The sequence below is a fragment of the Ranitomeya variabilis genome, chromosome 3 (assembly GCF_051348905.1).
Source record: "Ranitomeya variabilis isolate aRanVar5 chromosome 3, aRanVar5.hap1, whole genome shotgun sequence".
Lineage (NCBI taxonomy): Eukaryota > Metazoa > Chordata > Amphibia > Anura > Dendrobatidae > Ranitomeya > Ranitomeya variabilis.
The window spans coordinates 790,025-808,940 of NC_135234.1; the positions used below are offsets into that span (position 1 = coordinate 790,025).

Genomic DNA, 18,916 nt, shown 5'->3' on the forward strand with positions numbered 1-18,916 from the left:
TGCGGTATCTGTAGTGTGTATGTGTTACATGTGTTTGAGGTATCTGTAGTGTGTGTTACATGTGTGTGAGGTATCTGTAGTGTGTGTTACATGTGTGTGAGGTATCTGTAGTGTGTGTTACATGTGTGAGGTATCTGTAGTGTGTGTGTTACATGTGTGTGAGGTATCTGTAGTGTGTGTTACTTGTGTGTGAGGTATCTGTAGTGTGTGGTACTTGTGTGTGAGGTATCTAGTGTGTGTTACTTGTGTGTGAGGTATCTAGTGTGTGTTACTTGTGTGTGAGGTATCTGTAGTGTATGTTACTTGTGTGTGAGGTATCTAGTGTGTGTTACTTGTGTGTGAGGTATCTGTAGTGTGTGTTACTTGTGTGTGAGGTATCTAGTGTGTGTTACTTGTGTGTGAGGTATCTGTAGTGTGTGTTACTTGTGTGTGAGGTATCTAGTGTGTGTTACATGTGTGTGAGGTATCTAGTGTGTGTTACTTGTGTGTGAGGTATCTGTAGTGTGTGTTACTTGTGTGTGCGGTATCTGTAGTGTATGTTACATGTGTGTGAGGTATCTAGTGTGTGTTACATGTGTGTGAGGTATCTGTAGTGTGTATGTGTTACATGTGTGTGAGGTATCTGTAGTGTGTGTTACATGTGTGTGCGGTATCTGTAGTGTGTATGTGTTACATGTGTTTGAGGTATCTGTAGTGTGTATGTGTTACATGTGTTTGAGGTATCTGTAGTGTGTGTTACATGTGTGTGAGGTATCTGTAGTGTGTATGTGTTACATGTGTGTGAGGTATCTGTAGTGTGTTACATGTGTGTGAGGTATCTGTAGTGTGTATGTGTTACATGTGTGTGAGGTATCTGTAGTGTGTGTTACATGTGTGTGCGGTATCTGTAGTGTGTATGTGTTACATGTGTGTGAGGTATCTGTAGTGTGTGTTACATGTGTGTGAGGTATCTGTAGTGTGTGTTACATGTGTGTGAGGTATCTGTAGTGTGTGTTACATGTGTGAGGTATCTGTAGTGTGTGTGTTACATGTGTGTGAGGTATCTGTAGTGTGTGTTACTTGTGTGTGAGGTATCTGTAGTGTGTGGTACTTGTGTGTGAGGTATCTAGTGTGTGTTACTTGTGTGTGAGGTATCTAGTGTGTGTTACTTGTGTGTGAGGTATCTGTAGTGTATGTTACTTGTGTGTGAGGTATCTAGTGTGTGTTACTTGTGTGTGAGGTATCTGTAGTGTGTGGTACTTGTGTGTGAGGTATCTAGTGTGTGTTACTTGTGTGTGAGGTATCTAGTGTGTGTTACTTGTGTGTGAGGTATCTAGTGTGTCTTACTTGTGTGTGAGGTATCTAGTGTGTGTTACTTGTGTGTGAGGTATCTGTAGTGTATGTTACTTGTGTGTGAGGTATCTAGTGTGTGTTACTTGTGTGTGAGGTATCTAGTGTGTGTTACTTGTGTGTGAGGTATCTAGTGTGTGTTACTTGTGTGTGAGGTATCTAGTGTGTGTTACTTGTGTGTGAGGTATCTGTAGTGTGTGGTACTTGTGTGTGAGGTATCTAGTGTGTGTTACTTGTGTGTGAGGTATCTAGTGTGTGTTACTTGTGTGTGAGGTATCTAGTGTGTGTTACTTGTGTGTGAGGTATCTGTAGTGTGTATGTGTTACATGTGTTTGAGGTATCTGTAGTGTATGTTACATGTGTTTGAGGTATCTGTAGTGTGTGTTACATGTGTGTGAGGTATCTGTAGTGTGTGTTACATGTGTGAGGTATCTGTAGTGTGTGTGTTACATGTGTGTGAGGTATCTGTAGTGTGTATGTGTTACATGTGTGTGAGGTATCTGTAGTGTGTGTTACATGTGTGTGAGGTATCTGTAGTGTGTGTTACATGTGTGTGAGGTATCTGTAGTGTGTATGTGTTACATGTGTGTGAGGTATCTGTAGTGTGTATGTGTTACATGTGTGTGAGGTATCTGTAGTGTGTGTTACATGTGTGTGAGGTATCTGTAGTGTGTATGTGTTACATGTGTGTGAGGTATCTGTAGTGTGTGTGTTACATGTGTGTGAGGTATCTGTAGTGTGTATGTGTTACATGTGTGTGAGGTATCTGTAGTGTGTGTTACATGTGTGTGAGGTATCTGTAGTGTGTGTTACATGTGTGTGAGGTATCTGTAGTGTGTATGTGTTACATGTGTGTGAGGTATCTGTAGTGTGTGTTACATGTGTGTGAGGTATCTGTAGTGTGTGTTACATGTGTGTGAGGTATCTGTAGTGTGTATGTGTTACATGTGTGTGAGGTATCTGTAGTGTGTGTTACATGTGTGTGAGGTATCTGTAGTGTGTGTTACATGTGTGTGAGGTATCTGTAGTGTGTGTTACATGTGTGAGGTATCTGTAGTGTGTGTGTTACATGTGTGTGAGGTATCTGTAGTGTGTGTTACTTGTGTGTGAGGTATCTAGTGTGTGTTACTTGTGTGTGAGGTATCTAGTGTGTGTTACTTGTGTGTGAGGTATCTGTAGTGTATGTTACTTGTGTGTGAGGTATCTAGTGTGTGTTACTTGTGTGTGAGGTATCTGTAGTGTGTGGTACTTGTGTGTGAGGTATCTAGTGTGTGTTACTTGTGTGTGAGGTATCTAGTGTGTGTTACTTGTGTGTGAGGTATCTAGTGTGTCTTACTTGTGTGTGAGGTATCTAGTGTGTGTTACTTGTGTGTGAGGTATCTGTAGTGTATGTTACTTGTGTGTGAGGTATCTAGTGTGTGTTACTTGTGTGTGAGGTATCTGTAGTGTGTGGTACTTGTGTGTGAGGTATCTAGTGTGTGTTACTTGTGTGTGAGGTATCTAGTGTGTGTTACTTGTGTGTGAGGTATCTAGTGTGTCTTACTTGTGTGTGAGGTATCTAGTGTGTGTTACTTGTGTGTGAGGTATCTGTAGTGTGTGTTACATGTGTGTGAGGTATCTGTAGTGTGTGTTACATGTGTGTGAGGTATCTGTAGTGTGTGTTACATGTGTGTGAGGTATCTGTAGTGTGTGTTACATGTGTGTGAGGTAACTGTAGTGTGTGTTACATGTGTGAGGTATCTGTAGTGTGTGTTACATGTGTGTGAGGTATCTGTAGTGTGTGTTACATGTGTGTGAGGTATCTGTAGTGTGTTACATGTGTGAGGTAACTGTAGTGTGTGTTACATGTGTGAGGTATCTGTAGTGTGTTACGTGTGTGAGGTATCTGTAGTGTGTGTTACATGTGTGTGAGGTATCTGTAGTGTGTGTTACATGTGTGTGAGGTATCTGTAGTGTGTGTTACATGTGTGAGGTATCTGTAGTGTGTGTTACATGTGTGTGAGGTATCTGTAGTGTGTGTTACATGTGTGAGGTAACTGTAGTGTGTGTTACATGTGTGTGAGGTATCTGTAGTGTGTGTTACATGTGTGAGGTATCTGTAGTGTGTGTTACATGTGTGTGAGGTATCTGTAGTGTGTGTTACATGTGTGAGGTATCTGTAGTGTGTTACGTGTGTGAGGTATCTGTAGTGTGTGTTACATGTGTGTGAGGTATCTGTAGTGTGTGTTACATGTGTGTGAGGTATCTGTAGTGTGTGTTACATGTGTGAGGTAACTGTAGTGTGTGTTACATGTGTGTGAGGTATCTGTAGTGTGTGTTACATGTGAGGTATCTGTAGTGTGTGTTACATGTGTGTGAGGTATCTGTAGTGTGTGTGTGTTACATGTGTGTGAGGTATCTGTAGTGTGTGTTACATGTGTGAGGTATCTGTAGTGTGTGTTACATGTGTGTGAGGTATCTGTAGTGTGTTACATGTGTGAGGTAACTGTAGTGTGTGTTAGGCTACGTTCACATTTGCGGTGTGCGCCGCAGCGTCGCCGCCGCAACGCACTGCGCAAATGTGAACACATGCACAACGCTGCTTTTTGCGCCGCATGCGTCCTTTTTTCCATTGATTTTGGACGCAGCAAAAATGCAACTTGCTGCGTCCTCTGCGCCCCGACGCGGGCGCCGCAGGGACGCATGCGGCGCAAAAAGCAAGTGCACCGCATGTCCATGCGCCCCCATGTTAAATATAGGGGCGCATGATGCATGCGGCGCCGCTGCGGCGCCCGACGCTGCGGCGCTAGCCGCAAATGTGAACGTAGCCTTACATGTGTGTGAGGTATCTGTAGTGTGTTACATGTGTGAGGTATCTGTAGTGTGTTACATGTGTGAGGTAACTGTAGTGTGTGTTACATGTGTGAGGTATCTGTAGTGTGTTACGTGTGTGAGGTATCTGTAGTGTGTGTTACATGTGTGTGAGGTATCTGTAGTGTGTGTTACATGTGTGTGAGGTATCTGTAGTGTGTGTTACATGTGTGTGAGGTAACTGTAGTGTGTGTTACATGTGTGAGGTATCTGTAGTGTGTGTTACATGTGTGTGAGGTATCTGTAGTGTGTTACATGTGTGAGGTAACTGTAGTGTGTGTTACATGTGTGAGGTATCTGTAGTGTGTTACGTGTGTGAGGTATCTGTAGTGTGTTACATGTGTGTGAGGTATCTGTAGTGTGTGTTACATGTGTGTGAGGTATCTGTAGTGTGTGTTACATGTGTGTGAGGTATCTGTAGTGTGTGTTACATGTGTGAGGTATCTGTAGTGTGTGTTACATGTGTGTGAGGTATCTGTAGTGTGTGTGTGTGTTACATGTGTGTGAGGTATCTGTAGTGTGTGTTACATGTGTGAGGTATCTGTAGTGTGTGTTACATGTGTGTGAGGTATCTGTAGTGTGTGTGTGTTACATGTGTGTGAGGTATCTGTAGTGTGTGTTACATGTGTGAGGTATCTGTAGTGTGTGTTACATGTGTGTGAGGTATCTGTAGTGTGTGTGTTACATGTGTGTGAGGTATCTGTAGTGTGTGTTACTTGTGTGTGAGGTATCTGTAGTGTGTGTTACTTGTGTGTGAGGTATCTAGTGTGTGTTACTTGTGTGTGAGGTATCTAGTGTGTGTTAATTGTGTGTGAGGTATCTGTAGTGTATGTTACTTGTGTGTGAGGTATCTAGTGTGTGTTACTTGTGTGTGAGGTATCTGTAGTGTGTGTTACATGTGTGTGAGGTATCTGTAGTGTGTATGTGTTACATGTGTTTGAGGTATCTGTAGTGTGTGTTACATGTGTGTGCGGTATCTGTAGTGTGTATGTGTTACATGTGTTTGAGGTATCTGTAGTGTGTATGTGTTACATGTGTTTGAGGTATCTGTAGTGTGTGTTACATGTGTGTGAGGTATCTGTAGTGTGTATGTGTTACATGTGTGTGAGGTATCTGTAGTGTGTTACATGTGTGTGAGGTATCTGTAGTGTGTATGTGTTACATGTGTGTGAGGTATCTGTAGTGTGTGTTACATGTGTGTGCGGTATCTGTAGTGTGTATGTGTTACATGTGTTTGAGGTATCTGTAGTGTGTGTTACATGTGTGTGAGGTATCTGTAGTGTGTGTTACATGTGTGTGAGGTATCTGTAGTGTGTGTTACATGTGTGAGGTATCTGTAGTGTGTGTGTTACATGTGTGTGAGGTATCTGTAGTGTGTGTTACTTGTGTGTGAGGTATCTGTAGTGTGTGGTACTTGTGTGTGAGGTATCTAGTGTGTGTTACTTGTGTGTGAGGTATCTAGTGTGTGTTACTTGTGTGTGAGGTATCTGTAGTGTATGTTACTTGTGTGTGAGGTATCTAGTGTGTGTTACTTGTGTGTGAGGTATCTGTAGTGTGTGTTACTTGTGTGTGAGGTATCTAGTGTGTGTTACTTGTGTGTGAGGTATCTGTAGTGTGTGTTACTTGTGTGTGAGGTATCTAGTGTGTGTTACATGTGTGTGAGGTATCTAGTGTGTGTTACTTGTGTGTGAGGTATCTGTAGTGTGTGTTACTTGTGTGTGCGGTATCTGTAGTGTATGTTACATGTGTGTGAGGTATCTAGTGTGTGTTACATGTGTGTGAGGTATCTGTAGTGTGTATGTGTTACATGTGTGTGAGGTATCTGTAGTGTGTGTTACATGTGTGTGCGGTATCTGTAGTGTGTATGTGTTACATGTGTTTGAGGTATCTGTAGTGTGTATGTGTTACATGTGTTTGAGGTATCTGTAGTGTGTGTTACATGTGTGTGAGGTATCTGTAGTGTGTATGTGTTACATGTGTGTGAGGTATCTGTAGTGTGTTACATGTGTGTGAGGTATCTGTAGTGTGTATGTGTTACATGTGTGTGAGGTATCTGTAGTGTGTGTTACATGTGTGTGCGGTATCTGTAGTGTGTATGTGTTACATGTGTGTGAGGTATCTGTAGTGTGTGTTACATGTGTGTGAGGTATCTGTAGTGTGTGTTACATGTGTGTGAGGTATCTGTAGTGTGTGTTACATGTGTGAGGTATCTGTAGTGTGTGTGTTACATGTGTGTGAGGTATCTGTAGTGTGTGTTACTTGTGTGTGAGGTATCTGTAGTGTGTGGTACTTGTGTGTGAGGTATCTAGTGTGTGTTACTTGTGTGTGAGGTATCTAGTGTGTGTTACTTGTGTGTGAGGTATCTGTAGTGTATGTTACTTGTGTGTGAGGTATCTAGTGTGTGTTACTTGTGTGTGAGGTATCTGTAGTGTGTGGTACTTGTGTGTGAGGTATCTAGTGTGTGTTACTTGTGTGTGAGGTATCTAGTGTGTGTTACTTGTGTGTGAGGTATCTAGTGTGTCTTACTTGTGTGTGAGGTATCTAGTGTGTGTTACTTGTGTGTGAGGTATCTGTAGTGTATGTTACTTGTGTGTGAGGTATCTAGTGTGTGTTACTTGTGTGTGAGGTATCTAGTGTGTGTTACTTGTGTGTGAGGTATCTAGTGTGTGTTACTTGTGTGTGAGGTATCTAGTGTGTGTTACTTGTGTGTGAGGTATCTGTAGTGTGTGGTACTTGTGTGTGAGGTATCTAGTGTGTGTTACTTGTGTGTGAGGTATCTAGTGTGTGTTACTTGTGTGTGAGGTATCTGTAGTGTGTATGTGTTACATGTGTTTGAGGTATCTGTAGTGTATGTTACATGTGTTTGAGGTATCTGTAGTGTGTGTTACATGTGTGTGAGGTATCTGTAGTGTGTTACATGTGTGAGGTATCTGTAGTGTGTGTGTTACATGTGTGTGAGGTATCTGTAGTGTGTATGTGTTACATGTGTGTGAGGTATCTGTAGTGTGTGTTACATGTGTGTGAGGTATCTGTAGTGTGTGTTACATGTGTGTGAGGTATCTGTAGTGTGTATGTGTTACATGTGTGTGAGGTATCTGTAGTGTGTATGTGTTACATGTGTGTGAGGTATCTGTAGTGTGTGTTACATGTGTGTGAGGTATCTGTAGTGTGTATGTGTTACATGTGTGTGAGGTATCTGTAGTGTGTGTGTTACATGTGTGTGAGGTATCTGTAGTGTGTATGTGTTACATGTGTGTGAGGTATCTGTAGTGTGTGTTACATGTGTGTGAGGTATCTGTAGTGTGTGTTACATGTGTGTGAGGTATCTGTAGTGTGTATGTGTTACATGTGTGTGAGGTATCTGTAGTGTGTGTTACATGTGTGTGAGGTATCTGTAGTGTGTGTTACATGTGTGTGAGGTATCTGTAGTGTGTGTTACATGTGTGAGGTATCTGTAGTGTGTGTGTTACATGTGTGTGAGGTATCTGTAGTGTGTGTTACTTGTGTGTGAGGTATCTAGTGTGTGTTACTTGTGTGTGAGGTATCTAGTGTGTGTTACTTGTGTGTGAGGTATCTGTAGTGTATGTTACTTGTGTGTGAGGTATCTAGTGTGTGTTACTTGTGTGTGAGGTATCTGTAGTGTGTGGTACTTGTGTGTGAGGTATCTAGTGTGTGTTACTTGTGTGTGAGGTATCTAGTGTGTGTTACTTGTGTGTGAGGTATCTAGTGTGTCTTACTTGTGTGTGAGGTATCTAGTGTGTGTTACTTGTGTGTGAGGTATCTGTAGTGTATGTTACTTGTGTGTGAGGTATCTAGTGTGTGTTACTTGTGTGTGAGGTATCTGTAGTGTGTGTTACTTGTGTGTGAGGTATCTAGTGTGTGTTACTTGTGTGTGAGGTATCTAGTGTGTGTTACTTGTGTGTGAGGTATCTAGTGTGTGTTACTTGTGTGTGAGGTATCTGTAGTGTATGTTACTTGTGTGTGAGGTATCTAGTGTGTGTTACTTGTGTGTGAGGTATCTGTAGTGTGTGGTACTTGTGTGTGAGGTATCTAGTGTGTGTTACTTGTGTGTGAGGTATCTAGTGTGTGTTACTTGTGTGTGAGGTATCTAGTGTGTGTTACTTGTGTGTGAGGTATCTGTAGTGTGTATGTGTTACATGTGTTTGAGGTATCTGTAGTGTATGTTACATGTGTTTGAGGTATCTGTAGTGTGTGTTACATGTGTGTGAGGTATCTGTAGTGTGTGTTACATGTGTTTGAGGTATCTGTAGTGTATGTTACATGTGTTTGAGGTATCTGTAGTGTGTGTTACATGTGTGTGAGGTATCTAGTGTGTTTTACTTGTGTGTGAGGTATCTAGTGTGTTTTACTTGTGTGTGAGGTATCTAGTGTGTGTTACTTGTGTGTGAGGTATCTGTAGTGTGTGTTACATGTGTTTGAGGTATCTGTAGTGTATGTTACATGTGTTTGAGGTATCTGTAGTGTGTATGTGTTACATGTGTTTGAGGTATCTGTAGTGTGTGTTACATGTGTGTGAGGTATCTAGTGTGTTTTACTTGTGTGTGAGGTATCTGTAGTGTATGTTACTTGTGTGTGAGGTATCTAGTGTGTGTTACTTGTGTGTGAGGTATCTGTAGTGTATGTTACTTGTGTGTGAGGTATCTGTAGTGTGTGTTACATGTGTGTGAGGTATCTGTAGTGTGGATGTGTTACATGTGTTTGAGGTATCTGTAGTGTGTGTTACTTGTGTGTGCGGTATCTGTAGTGTGTGTTACTTGTGTGTGAGGTATCTAGTGTGTGTTACTTGTGTGTGAGGTATCTAGTGTGTGTTACTTGTGTGTGAGGTATCTGTAGTGTGTGTTACATGTGTGTGCGGTATCTGTAGTGTGTATGTGTTACATGTGTTTGAGGTATCTGTAGTGTGTGTTACATGTGTGTGAGGTATCTAGTGTGTGTTACTTGTGTGTGAGGTATCTGTAGTGTGTGTTACATGTGTGTGAGGTATCTGTAGTGTGTGTTACATGTGTGTGAGGTATCTAGTGTGTGTTACTTGTGTGTGAGGTATCTGTAGTGTATGTTACATGTGTGTGAGGTATCTAGTGTGTGTTACATGTGTGTGAGGTATCTGTAGTGTGGATGTGTTACATGTGTGTGAGGTATCTGTAGTGTGTGTTACATGTGTGTGCGGTATCTGTAGTGTGTATGTGTTACATGTGTTTGAGGTATCTGTAGTGTGTGTTACATGTGTGTGCGGTATCTGTAGTGTGGATGTGTTACATGTGTTTGAGGTATCTGTAGTGTGTGTTACATGTGTGTGCGGTATCTGTAGTGTGTGTTACATGTGTTTGAGGTATCTAGTGTGTGTTACATGTGTGTGCGGTATCTGTAGTGTGTGTTACATGTGTTTGAGGTATCTAGTGTGTGTTACATGTGTGTGCGGTATCTGTAGTGTGGATGTGTTACATGTGTTTGAGGTATCTAGTGTGTGTTACATGTGTGTGCGGTATCTGTAGTGTGTGTTACATGTGTTTGAGGTATCTAGTGTGTGTTACATGTGTGTGCGGTATCTGTAGTGTGGATGTGTTACATGTGTTTGAGGTATCTGTAGTGTGTGTTACATGTGTGAGGTATCTGTAGTGTGTGTTACATGTGTGTGCGGTATCTGTAGTGTGGATGTGTTACATGTGTGTGAGGTATCTGTAGTGTGTGTTACATGTGTGTGCGGTATCTGTAGTGTGGATGTGTTACATGTGTTTGAGGTATCTAGTGTGTGTTACATGTGTGTGCGGTATCTGTAGTGTGTGTTACATGTGTTTGAGGTATCTAGTGTGTGTTACATGTGTGTGCGGTATCTGTAGTGTGGATGTGTTACATGTGTTTGAGGTATCTGTAGTGTGTGTTACATGTGTGAGGTATCTGTAGTGTGTGTTACATGTGTGTGAGGTATCTGTAGTGTGGATGTGTTACATGTGTGTGAGGTATCTGTAGTGTGTGTTACATGTGTGTGCGGTATCTGTAGTGTGTGTTACATGTGTTTGAGGTATCTAGTGTGTGTTACATGTGTGTGCGGTATCTGTAGTGTGGATGTGTTACATGTGTTTGAGGTATCTGTAGTGTGTGTTACATGTGTGTGCGGTATCTGTAGTGTGTGTTACATGTGTTTGAGGTATCTAGTGTGTGTTACATGTGTGTGCGGTATCTGTAGTGTGGATGTGTTACATGTGTTTGAGGTATCTAGTGTGTGTTACATGTGTGTGCGGTATCTGTAGTGTGGATGTGTTACATGTGTTTGAGGTATCTAGTGTGTGTTACATGTGTGTGCGGTATCTGTAGTGTGTGTTACATGTGTGTGAGGTATCTGTAGTGTGTGTTACATGTGTGTGCGGTATCTGTAGTGTGTATGTGTTACATGTGTTTGAGGTATCTGTAGTGTGTGTTACATGTGTGTGCGGTATCTGTAGTGTGTGTTACATGTGTTTGAGGTATCTAGTGTGTGTTACATGTGTGTGCGGTATCTGTAGTGTGGATGTGTTACATGTGTTTGAGGTATCTAGTGTGTGTTACATGTGTGTGCGGTATCTGTAGTGTGTGTTACATGTGTTTGAGGTATCTGTAGTGTGTGTTACATGTGTGTGAGGTATCTGTAGTGTGTGTTACATGTGTGTGCGGTATCTGTAGTGTGGATGTGTTACATGTGTTTGAGGTATCTGTAGTGTGTGTTACTTGTGTGTGTTACATGTGTGTGAGGTAACTAGTGTGTGTGATCAGTGCTGTATTTTTTAGCATATTCTGCAGTGTGATAATAGTCCATCTGTGTTGAATTCATGTCTATTCCCCCTATGGCCACTGCAGGTTACATATGTAAAGTGGTATAACACATTGATTGGTTTAACAAACCAAAAAAGTCAGCACGTCCTGTCAGTGCTTTACAATTTGATTCTACGACACTCGTATGTGGGCTGGTGAATTTTTATTTGTGCCAGGGCTGCTTTTTGGTCCCAGTCCGGCCCTGGATGTGACGGTGGGGAACTGAGCGGCTTCTCTATCTGTCCCTCGGAGCACACACAGGGAGATATTCCTGACCTTGCAGCTTGATTGCAGGCTCTCTCTCCCTCAGAGGCGCCCAGTGCAGGGGGACAGGAGCACTGGCCAATCAGCTCTTCTATCAATCTGATGCTCATTGGCCAGTGTTCTTCTCCAGCACGGCACGCCCCTTTTTTGAATGGCTGAACCCGGCGCAGCAGAAAAAAAAAGTCAGTGCATAGAAAAATGTTTGCACCCCCTCATGCCCTATCGCCTCACTAGACTGGAAGAAGTGGGCGGTCTGATGTCCTGATCACAGGCTGCAGCGGGAGGCATGGCCGGAGCAGCACAGCACAGCGTGGCCCCTCATCCTGTTTCTATGTTACCTCACTGCAGCGCTACTGATCAGGACATCAGACCGCCCACTTCCTCCTAATACAGCGCGATCAGTGTGCAAGGGAAGCAAATGCCGCCCGGCGTCCTGGCTGCTGAAGGGAACTCTGGAACGCCCACTGACAGCGCGGAGGGGGCGATATGTCTAGCGGCCCATTACAAGGACCGGCCCTTCTGGCATTTGCCAGAAATGCCCTATGGCCAGTCCGGCCCTGCTTCCATGAGAGGTACCCCTGATTATAATCCCCCATACTGCACTGCAGGGGATACTGCACTATACTTGTGGGGACTGTAATAATGTGATCTACCGCCAGCTGTGGCAGCACTACAAATCTGCTGAGTACAAGTTTCTCTGTCTTGACAGATCCAGCCCGACCTCCGAGAGCTGATGGAGACCATGAACAGGATGAGCCACTTGCCACCAGACTTTGAGGGCAGAGAAAAAGTCAGTCAATGGTGAGCAGATCGCCATTTGTATTCTTGTGAATCCCAAGTCTGAATACTGTGTACCTCCTTCACAGATAAGGACGTCCACCAATGGTACGAGAAAGGTTCTTCTGACACGTTCTCATCTACAGGTTACAGAAGTTGAGCAGTATGTCGGCATCAGATGAGCTCGACGATTCCCAAGTTCGCCAGATGTTGTTTGACCTGGAATCTGCATATAATGCATTCAACCGCTTCTTGCACTCCTAACGCGAGTAACGTCGGATCCCCCCATAGCCTATGTTCATCATGTGAATTACAGAGACTGCCTTTCAGAACACTAAATATGGAGAAAACTGCTCTCCAGCATCCATCCAGAATGACCAGAATGAGAAGACATGTCCTTCCTGCCAGTTCACCCATCACAGCTTTCTACCTGACCCCAAAGGAACAGCAACAGCCTTCTTCCCTTCCCTATGACCTCAAGTCCATCCCCAGTCATCCTTCCCTCTTTTCCCCTGTGACCTCGAATCCATCCCCACCAGTCATCCTTTCCTCTCCTTCCCTTTGACCTTGTCAGTCAACAGTAATTCTTCCCTCTCCTCCCCATGTGACATCGAGTCCATCACCAGTCATCCTTCCCTCTCCACCCCTGTGACCTCGAGTCCGTCACCAGTCGTCCTTCCCTCTCCTCCCCATGTGACCTTGTGTCCATCACCAGTCGTCCTTCCCTCTCCACCCCTATGACCTCAAGTCCATCATCCGTCATCCCTCCCTCTCTTCCCATGTGACCTAGAGTTCGTCACAAGTCATCCGTTCCTCATCTCCCATGCAACCTCGAGTCCATCACCAGTCATCCTTCCCTCTCAACCCCTGTGATCTCGAGTCCGTCACCAGTCATCCTTCCCTCTCCACCCCTGTGACCTCGAGTCCGTCACCAGTCACCCTCTCCTCTCCATGTGACCTCGAGTCTGGTATCGGTCGTCCTTCCCTCTCCCCATGTGACCTCGAGTCTGTCATCAGTCATTTTTCTCTCTCAACCCCATGTGGCTTTGAGTTTGGCACCAGTGATCCTTCCCTCTCCACCCCTGTGACCTCAAGTCCTTCACCAGTTATCCTTCCCTCTCCTCCCATGTGACCTCGAGTCCTTCACCAGTCGTCCTTCTCTCTCCTCCCCATGTGACCTTCTGTCCTCCACCAGCCGTCCTTCCCTCTCCTCCCCATGTGACCTCGAGTCCGTCACCAGTCATCCTTCCCTCTCCTCCCCATGTAACCTCGAGTCTGTCACCAGTCATCCTTCCCTCTCCTCCCCATGTGACCTCGAGTCCGTCACCAGTCATCCTTCCCTCTCCTCCCATGTGACCTTGTGTCCGCCACCAGTCATCCTTCCCTATCCTCCCATGTGACCTAGAGTCCGTCACCAGTCATCCTTCCCTATCCTCCCATGTGACCTTCTGTCCTCCACCAGCCGTCCTTCCCTCTCCTCCCATGTGACCTTGTGTCCGCCACAGTCATCCTTCCCTATCCTCCCATGTGACCTCGAGTCCTTCACCAGTCATCCTTCCCTCTCCTCCCCATGTGACCTCGAGTCCTTCACCAGTCATCCTTCCCTCTCCTCCCCATGTGACCTCGAGTCCTTCACCAGTGATCCTTCCCTCTCCTCCCCATGTGACCTCGAGTCCTTCACCAGTCATCCTTCCCTCTCCTCCCCATGTGACCTCGAGTCCTTCACCAGTCATCCTTCCCTCTCCTCCCCATGTGACCTCGAGTCCTTCACCAGTCATCCTTCCCTCTCCTCCCCATGTGACCTCGAGTCCGTCACCAGTCATCCTTCCCTCTCCTCCCCATGTGACCTCGAGTCCTTCACCAGTCATCCTTCCCTCTCCTCCCCATGTGATCTCGAGACTAGCACCAGTCAACCTTCCCTCTCTGCCACCAGTCATACTAAATTGTGTGCATTGGCGAACACACATCATCTCTCCCGGTGATGGGCCAGAGTGGTATCTGACCTCGTTAACCTATCACCTGCATGACCCGTTCAGCTCCTCACCAGCCACCTGTCCTACCTGATGTCTCTTTCTATGTATTTTCTCCGGACGTCACATGACCGCTCTGGTCTTCTGTGTTGATAAAATAAATATGTTGCTCTTTGTCATCACACTCAGGTTGCACTGACTCCTGTTCGGGGCTTTTGTCAGTCCTATGTGTGGTCTTTGCAGTTTAGCTTACTTGTCCCCGCAATCTTGTTATCATCTGCAGTGTTTTTTAATGTGTGCTCAGTGCCGTGGTCTGTAGGACAGCTGCGGGTGACTCCACAGCATGAGAAGTCGCCAAATTCTCTGCTTATGACCACAACCTACAATCCATGGGAACTGTAGCATGGAGAGCAGACATGTACATCATTCTCAAAGCATTGGCAACATGGTGGCTCAGTGGTTAGCACTGCAGGCTTGCAGGTCTGGGGTCCTGAGTTTTAATCCTATCCAGGAAAGTGAGTTTCTTCCCTCCCTACAAAAACACACTGATTGGGACTCGCAATGTGAATTCCCTATGCACGCAGTGATCATGATGTCTGCAAACCGCTGTGGAATCAATGCCGCTATATTAGCAGGTAACATTAAAAACTAGGATCAGACCTTGGGAGAGGGAACATGCACTCATCACATTCATGGAATCAGACCCTAGAGTGGACATGTGCACACATCATGAGCATAGGACATAATCCAGGAGCGGAAATGCTCATGGCCCGATCAGAGGACGGACACCAGGAGCGGAGATGCACGATCATAGGACTCCAGAAGCAGCGATGTGCATATGTCTCAATCATAGGATGGACACCGGAGAGGAGAGACGCACACAAGGCCTGATCATAGGAAGCACTCCAGAAGCAGCGATGTGCACATGTCTCAATCATAGGATGGACACCGGAGAGGAGACACACAAGGCCTGATCATAGGAAGGACTCCAGGCACATCGATGTGCACACGTCAAAATCGTAGGATGGACACCGGAGAGGAGACGCACACAAGGCCTGATCATAGGAAGGACTCCAGGCACATCGATGTGCATATGTCTCAATCATAGGATGGACACCGGAGAGGAGACACACACAAGGCCTGATCATAGGAAGGACTCCAGGCACATCGATGTGCATATGTCTCAATCATAGGATGGACACCGGAGAGGAGACACACACAAGGCCTGATCATAGGAAGGACTCCAGAAGCAGCGATGTGCACACGTCTCAATCATAGGATGGACACCGGAGAGGAGACACACACAAGGCCTGATCATAGGAAGGACTCCAGGCACATCGATGTATACACGTCTCAATCATAGGATGGACACCGGAGAGGAGACACACACAAGGCCTTATCATAGGAAGGATTCCAGGCACATCGATGTATACACGTCTCAATCATAGGATGGACACCGGAGAGGAGACGCACACAAGGCCTGATCATAGGAAGCACTCCAGAAGCAGTGATGTGCATATGTCTCAATCATAGGATGGACACCGGAGAGGAGACACACACAAGGCCTGATCATAGGAAGGACTCCAGGCACATCGATGTGCACACGTCTCAATCATAGGATGGACACCGGAGAGGAGACACACACAAGGCCTTATCATAGGAAGGATTCCAGGCACATCGATGTATACACGTCTCAATCATAGGATGGACACCGGAGAGGAGACGCACACAAGGCCTGATCATAGGAAGGACTCCAGGCACATCGATGTATACACGTCTCAATCATAGGATGGACACCGGAGAGGAGACAGACACAAGGCCTGGTCATAGGAAGGACTCCAGGCACATCGATGTGCACACGTCTCAATCATAGGATGGACACCGGAGAGGAGACACACACAAGGCCTGATCATAGGAAGGACTCCAGGCACATCGATGTGCATATGTCTCAATCATAGGATGGACACCGGAGAGGAGACACACACAAGGCCTGATCATAGGAAGGACTCCAGGCACATCGATGTGCATATGTCTCAATCATAGGATGGACACCGGAGAGGAGACACACACAAGGCCTGATCATAGGAAGGACTCCAGGCACATCGATGTGCACACGTCTCAATAATAGGATGGACACCGGAGAGGAGACGCACACAAGGCCTGATCATAGGAAGGACTCCAGGCACATCGATGTGCATATGTCTCAATCATAGGATGGACACCGGAGAGGAGACACACACAAGGCCTGATCATAGGAAGGACTCCAGGCACATCGATGTGCACACGTCTCAATCATAGGATGGACACCGGAGAGGAGACACACACAAGGCCTTATCATAGGAAGGATTCCAGGCACATCGATGTATACACGTCTCAATCATAGGATGGACACCGGAGAGGAGACGCACACAAGGCCTGATCATAGGAAGGACTCCAGGCACATCGATGTATACACGTCTCAATCATAGGATGGACACCGGAGAGGAGACAGACACAAGGCCTGGTCATAGGAAGGACTCCAGGCACATCGATGTGCACACGTCTCAATCATAGGATGGACACAGGAGAGGAGACGCACACAAGGCCTGATCATAGGAAGGACTCCAGAAGCAGCGATGTGCACACGTCTCAATCATAGGATGGACACCGGAGAGGAGACGCACACAAGGCCTGATCATAGGAAGGACTCCAGGCACATCGATGTATACACGTCTCAATCATAGGATGGACACTGGAGAGGAGACGCACACAAGGCCTGATCATAGGAAGGACTCCAGGCACATCGATGTGCACACGTCTCAATCATAGGATGGACACGGGAGAGGAGACGCACACAAGGCCTGATCATAGGAAGGACTCCAGAAGCAGCGATGTGCACACGTCTCAATCATAAAATGGACACAGGAGAGGAGACACACACAAGGCCTGATCATAGGAAGGACTCCAGGCACATCGATGTGCACACGTCTCAATCATAGGATGGACACAGGAGAGGAGACTCACACAAGGCCTGATCATAGGAAGGACTCCAGGCACATCGATGTATACATGTCTCAATCGTAGGATGGACACCGGAGAGGAGACGCACACAAGGCCTGATCATAGGAAGGACTCCAGGCACATCGATGTATACACGTCTCAATCGTAGGATGGACACAGGAGAGGAGACGCACACAAGGCCTGATCATAGGAAGGACTCCAGGCACATCGATGTGCACACGTCTCAATCATAGGATGGACACAGGAGAGGAGACGCACACAAGGCCTGATCATAGGAAGGACTCCAGAAGCAGCGATGTGCACACGTCTCAATCATAGGATGGTCACCGGAGAGGAGACGCACACAAGGCCTGATCATAGGAAGGACTCCAGGCACATCGATGTATACACGTCAAAATCGTAGGATCACAGGGACAGGAGACTCGCACATGGAAAGATGATAAAGGTGCTGCTCACAAAATTATAATATCATCAAAAAGTTCATTTATTTCAGTTCTTCAATACAAAAACTCATATTCTATAGTCATTACACACAGTGATCTATTTCACGTGTTTATTTCTGTTAATGTTGATGATTATGGCTTACAGCCAATGAAAACCCAAAAGTCATTATCTCCGTAAATTAGAATACTTTATAACAGCAGCTTGAAAAATGATTTTAATATCTGAAATGTTCCCTACTGAAATGTCTGTTCAGTAAATGCACTCACTACTTGGTCAGGGCTCCTTTTGCATTAATTAGAGCACCAATGCGATGTGTCATGGAGGCGATCAGCCGGAGGCACTGCTGAGGGGTTATGGAAGCCCAGGTTGCTTTGATAGTAGCCTTCATCTCGTCTGCATTGTTGGTTCTGGTGTCTCATCTTCCTCTTGGAAATACTCCATAGACTCAATCGTATGATGGACAGCGGGATAGGAGACGCTCTTAAAGGGAACCTGTCACCTGAATTTGGCGGGACCGGCTTTGGGTCATATGGGCGGGGTAGGGGCAGGTGACAGGTTCCCTTTAAGGCCCAATCATAGGAAGAACTCCATTAGCAAAGATGTACGCACATCTCATTCATAGGATGAACACCAGGAGAGGAGACTCACATAGAAATGACGGCAGGAGCAACGATGTACGCACGGCTCATTCATAGGATGGACACAAGGAGAGGAGACGCACACTTAGAAAGGACGGCAGGAGCAACGATGTGCGCACGTCTCATTCATAGGATGGACACCAGGAGAGGAGACACACATATAGAAAGGACGGCAGGAGCAAAGATGTACGCACGTCTCATTCCTAGGATGGACACCAGGAGAGGAGACGCACACATAGAAAGGACGGCAGGAGCAACGATGTTCGCACGTCTCATTCATAGGATGGACACCAGGAGAGGAGACGCACACATAGAAAGGACGTCAGGAGCAACGATGTAAGCACCTCTCATTCATAGGATGGACACCAGGAGAGAAGACGCACACATAGAAAAGACTTCAGGAGCAACGATGTACGCACGTCTCATTCATAGGATGGACACCAGGAGAGGAGACGCACACATAGAAAGGACGGCAGGAGCAACGATGTACGAACATCTCATTCATAGGATGGACACCAGGAGAGGAGACTCACATATAGAAAGGACTTCAGGAGCAACGATGTACGCACGTCTCATTCATAGGAAGGACTCCAGGAGAGGAGACGCACACATGGAAAGTAGGCAGGAGCAACGATGTACGCATGTCTCAGGATGGACACCAGGAGAGGAGACGCACACATAGAAAGGACGGCAGGAGCAACGATGTACGCACATCTCATTCATAGGATGGATACCAGGAGAGGAGACGCACACATAGAAAGGACGGCAGGAGCAACGATGTACGCACGTCTCATTCATAGGATGGACACCAGGAGAGGAGACGCACACATAGAAAGG

The 18,916-nt window shown here is 45.8% G+C and overlaps 1 protein-coding gene and 1 long non-coding RNA gene across 6 annotated transcripts in view; one reads left to right on the forward strand and one right to left on the reverse strand.

The window, feature by feature from the left end:
- The window catches only part of VPS28 (VPS28 subunit of ESCRT-I), a 147,502-nt gene extending 134,138 nt beyond the window's left edge, over positions 1–13,364 (forward strand). For all 3 annotated transcript variants that reach the window (XM_077293525.1, XM_077293527.1, XM_077293526.1), the window contains 2 exons: positions 11,960–12,051; positions 12,174–13,364. In XM_077293525.1, coding sequence (XP_077149640.1) covers positions 11,960–12,051; positions 12,174–12,291 — 210 coding nt within the window. In that variant the 3' untranslated portion in view covers positions 12,292–13,364. The remainder of the gene's footprint in view (positions 1–11,959; positions 12,052–12,173) is intronic.
- Positions 13,143–13,870, reverse strand: LOC143814875 (uncharacterized). Of its 3 annotated transcripts, XR_013223638.1 has the most exons (4): positions 13,695–13,776; positions 13,560–13,649; positions 13,341–13,472; positions 13,143–13,250 (listed from the first exon to the last, which is right to left on the reverse strand). It is a non-coding gene; the product is annotated as an uncharacterized LOC143814875 (long non-coding RNA). The 3 variants fall into 3 exon arrangements; XR_013223637.1 differs by lacking the exons at positions 13,560–13,649; positions 13,695–13,776 and adding an exon at positions 13,785–13,870; XR_013223636.1 differs by lacking the exon at positions 13,695–13,776 and having other exon boundaries at positions 13,560–13,667.
- Positions 13,871–18,916: the final 5,046 nt, after the last annotated feature.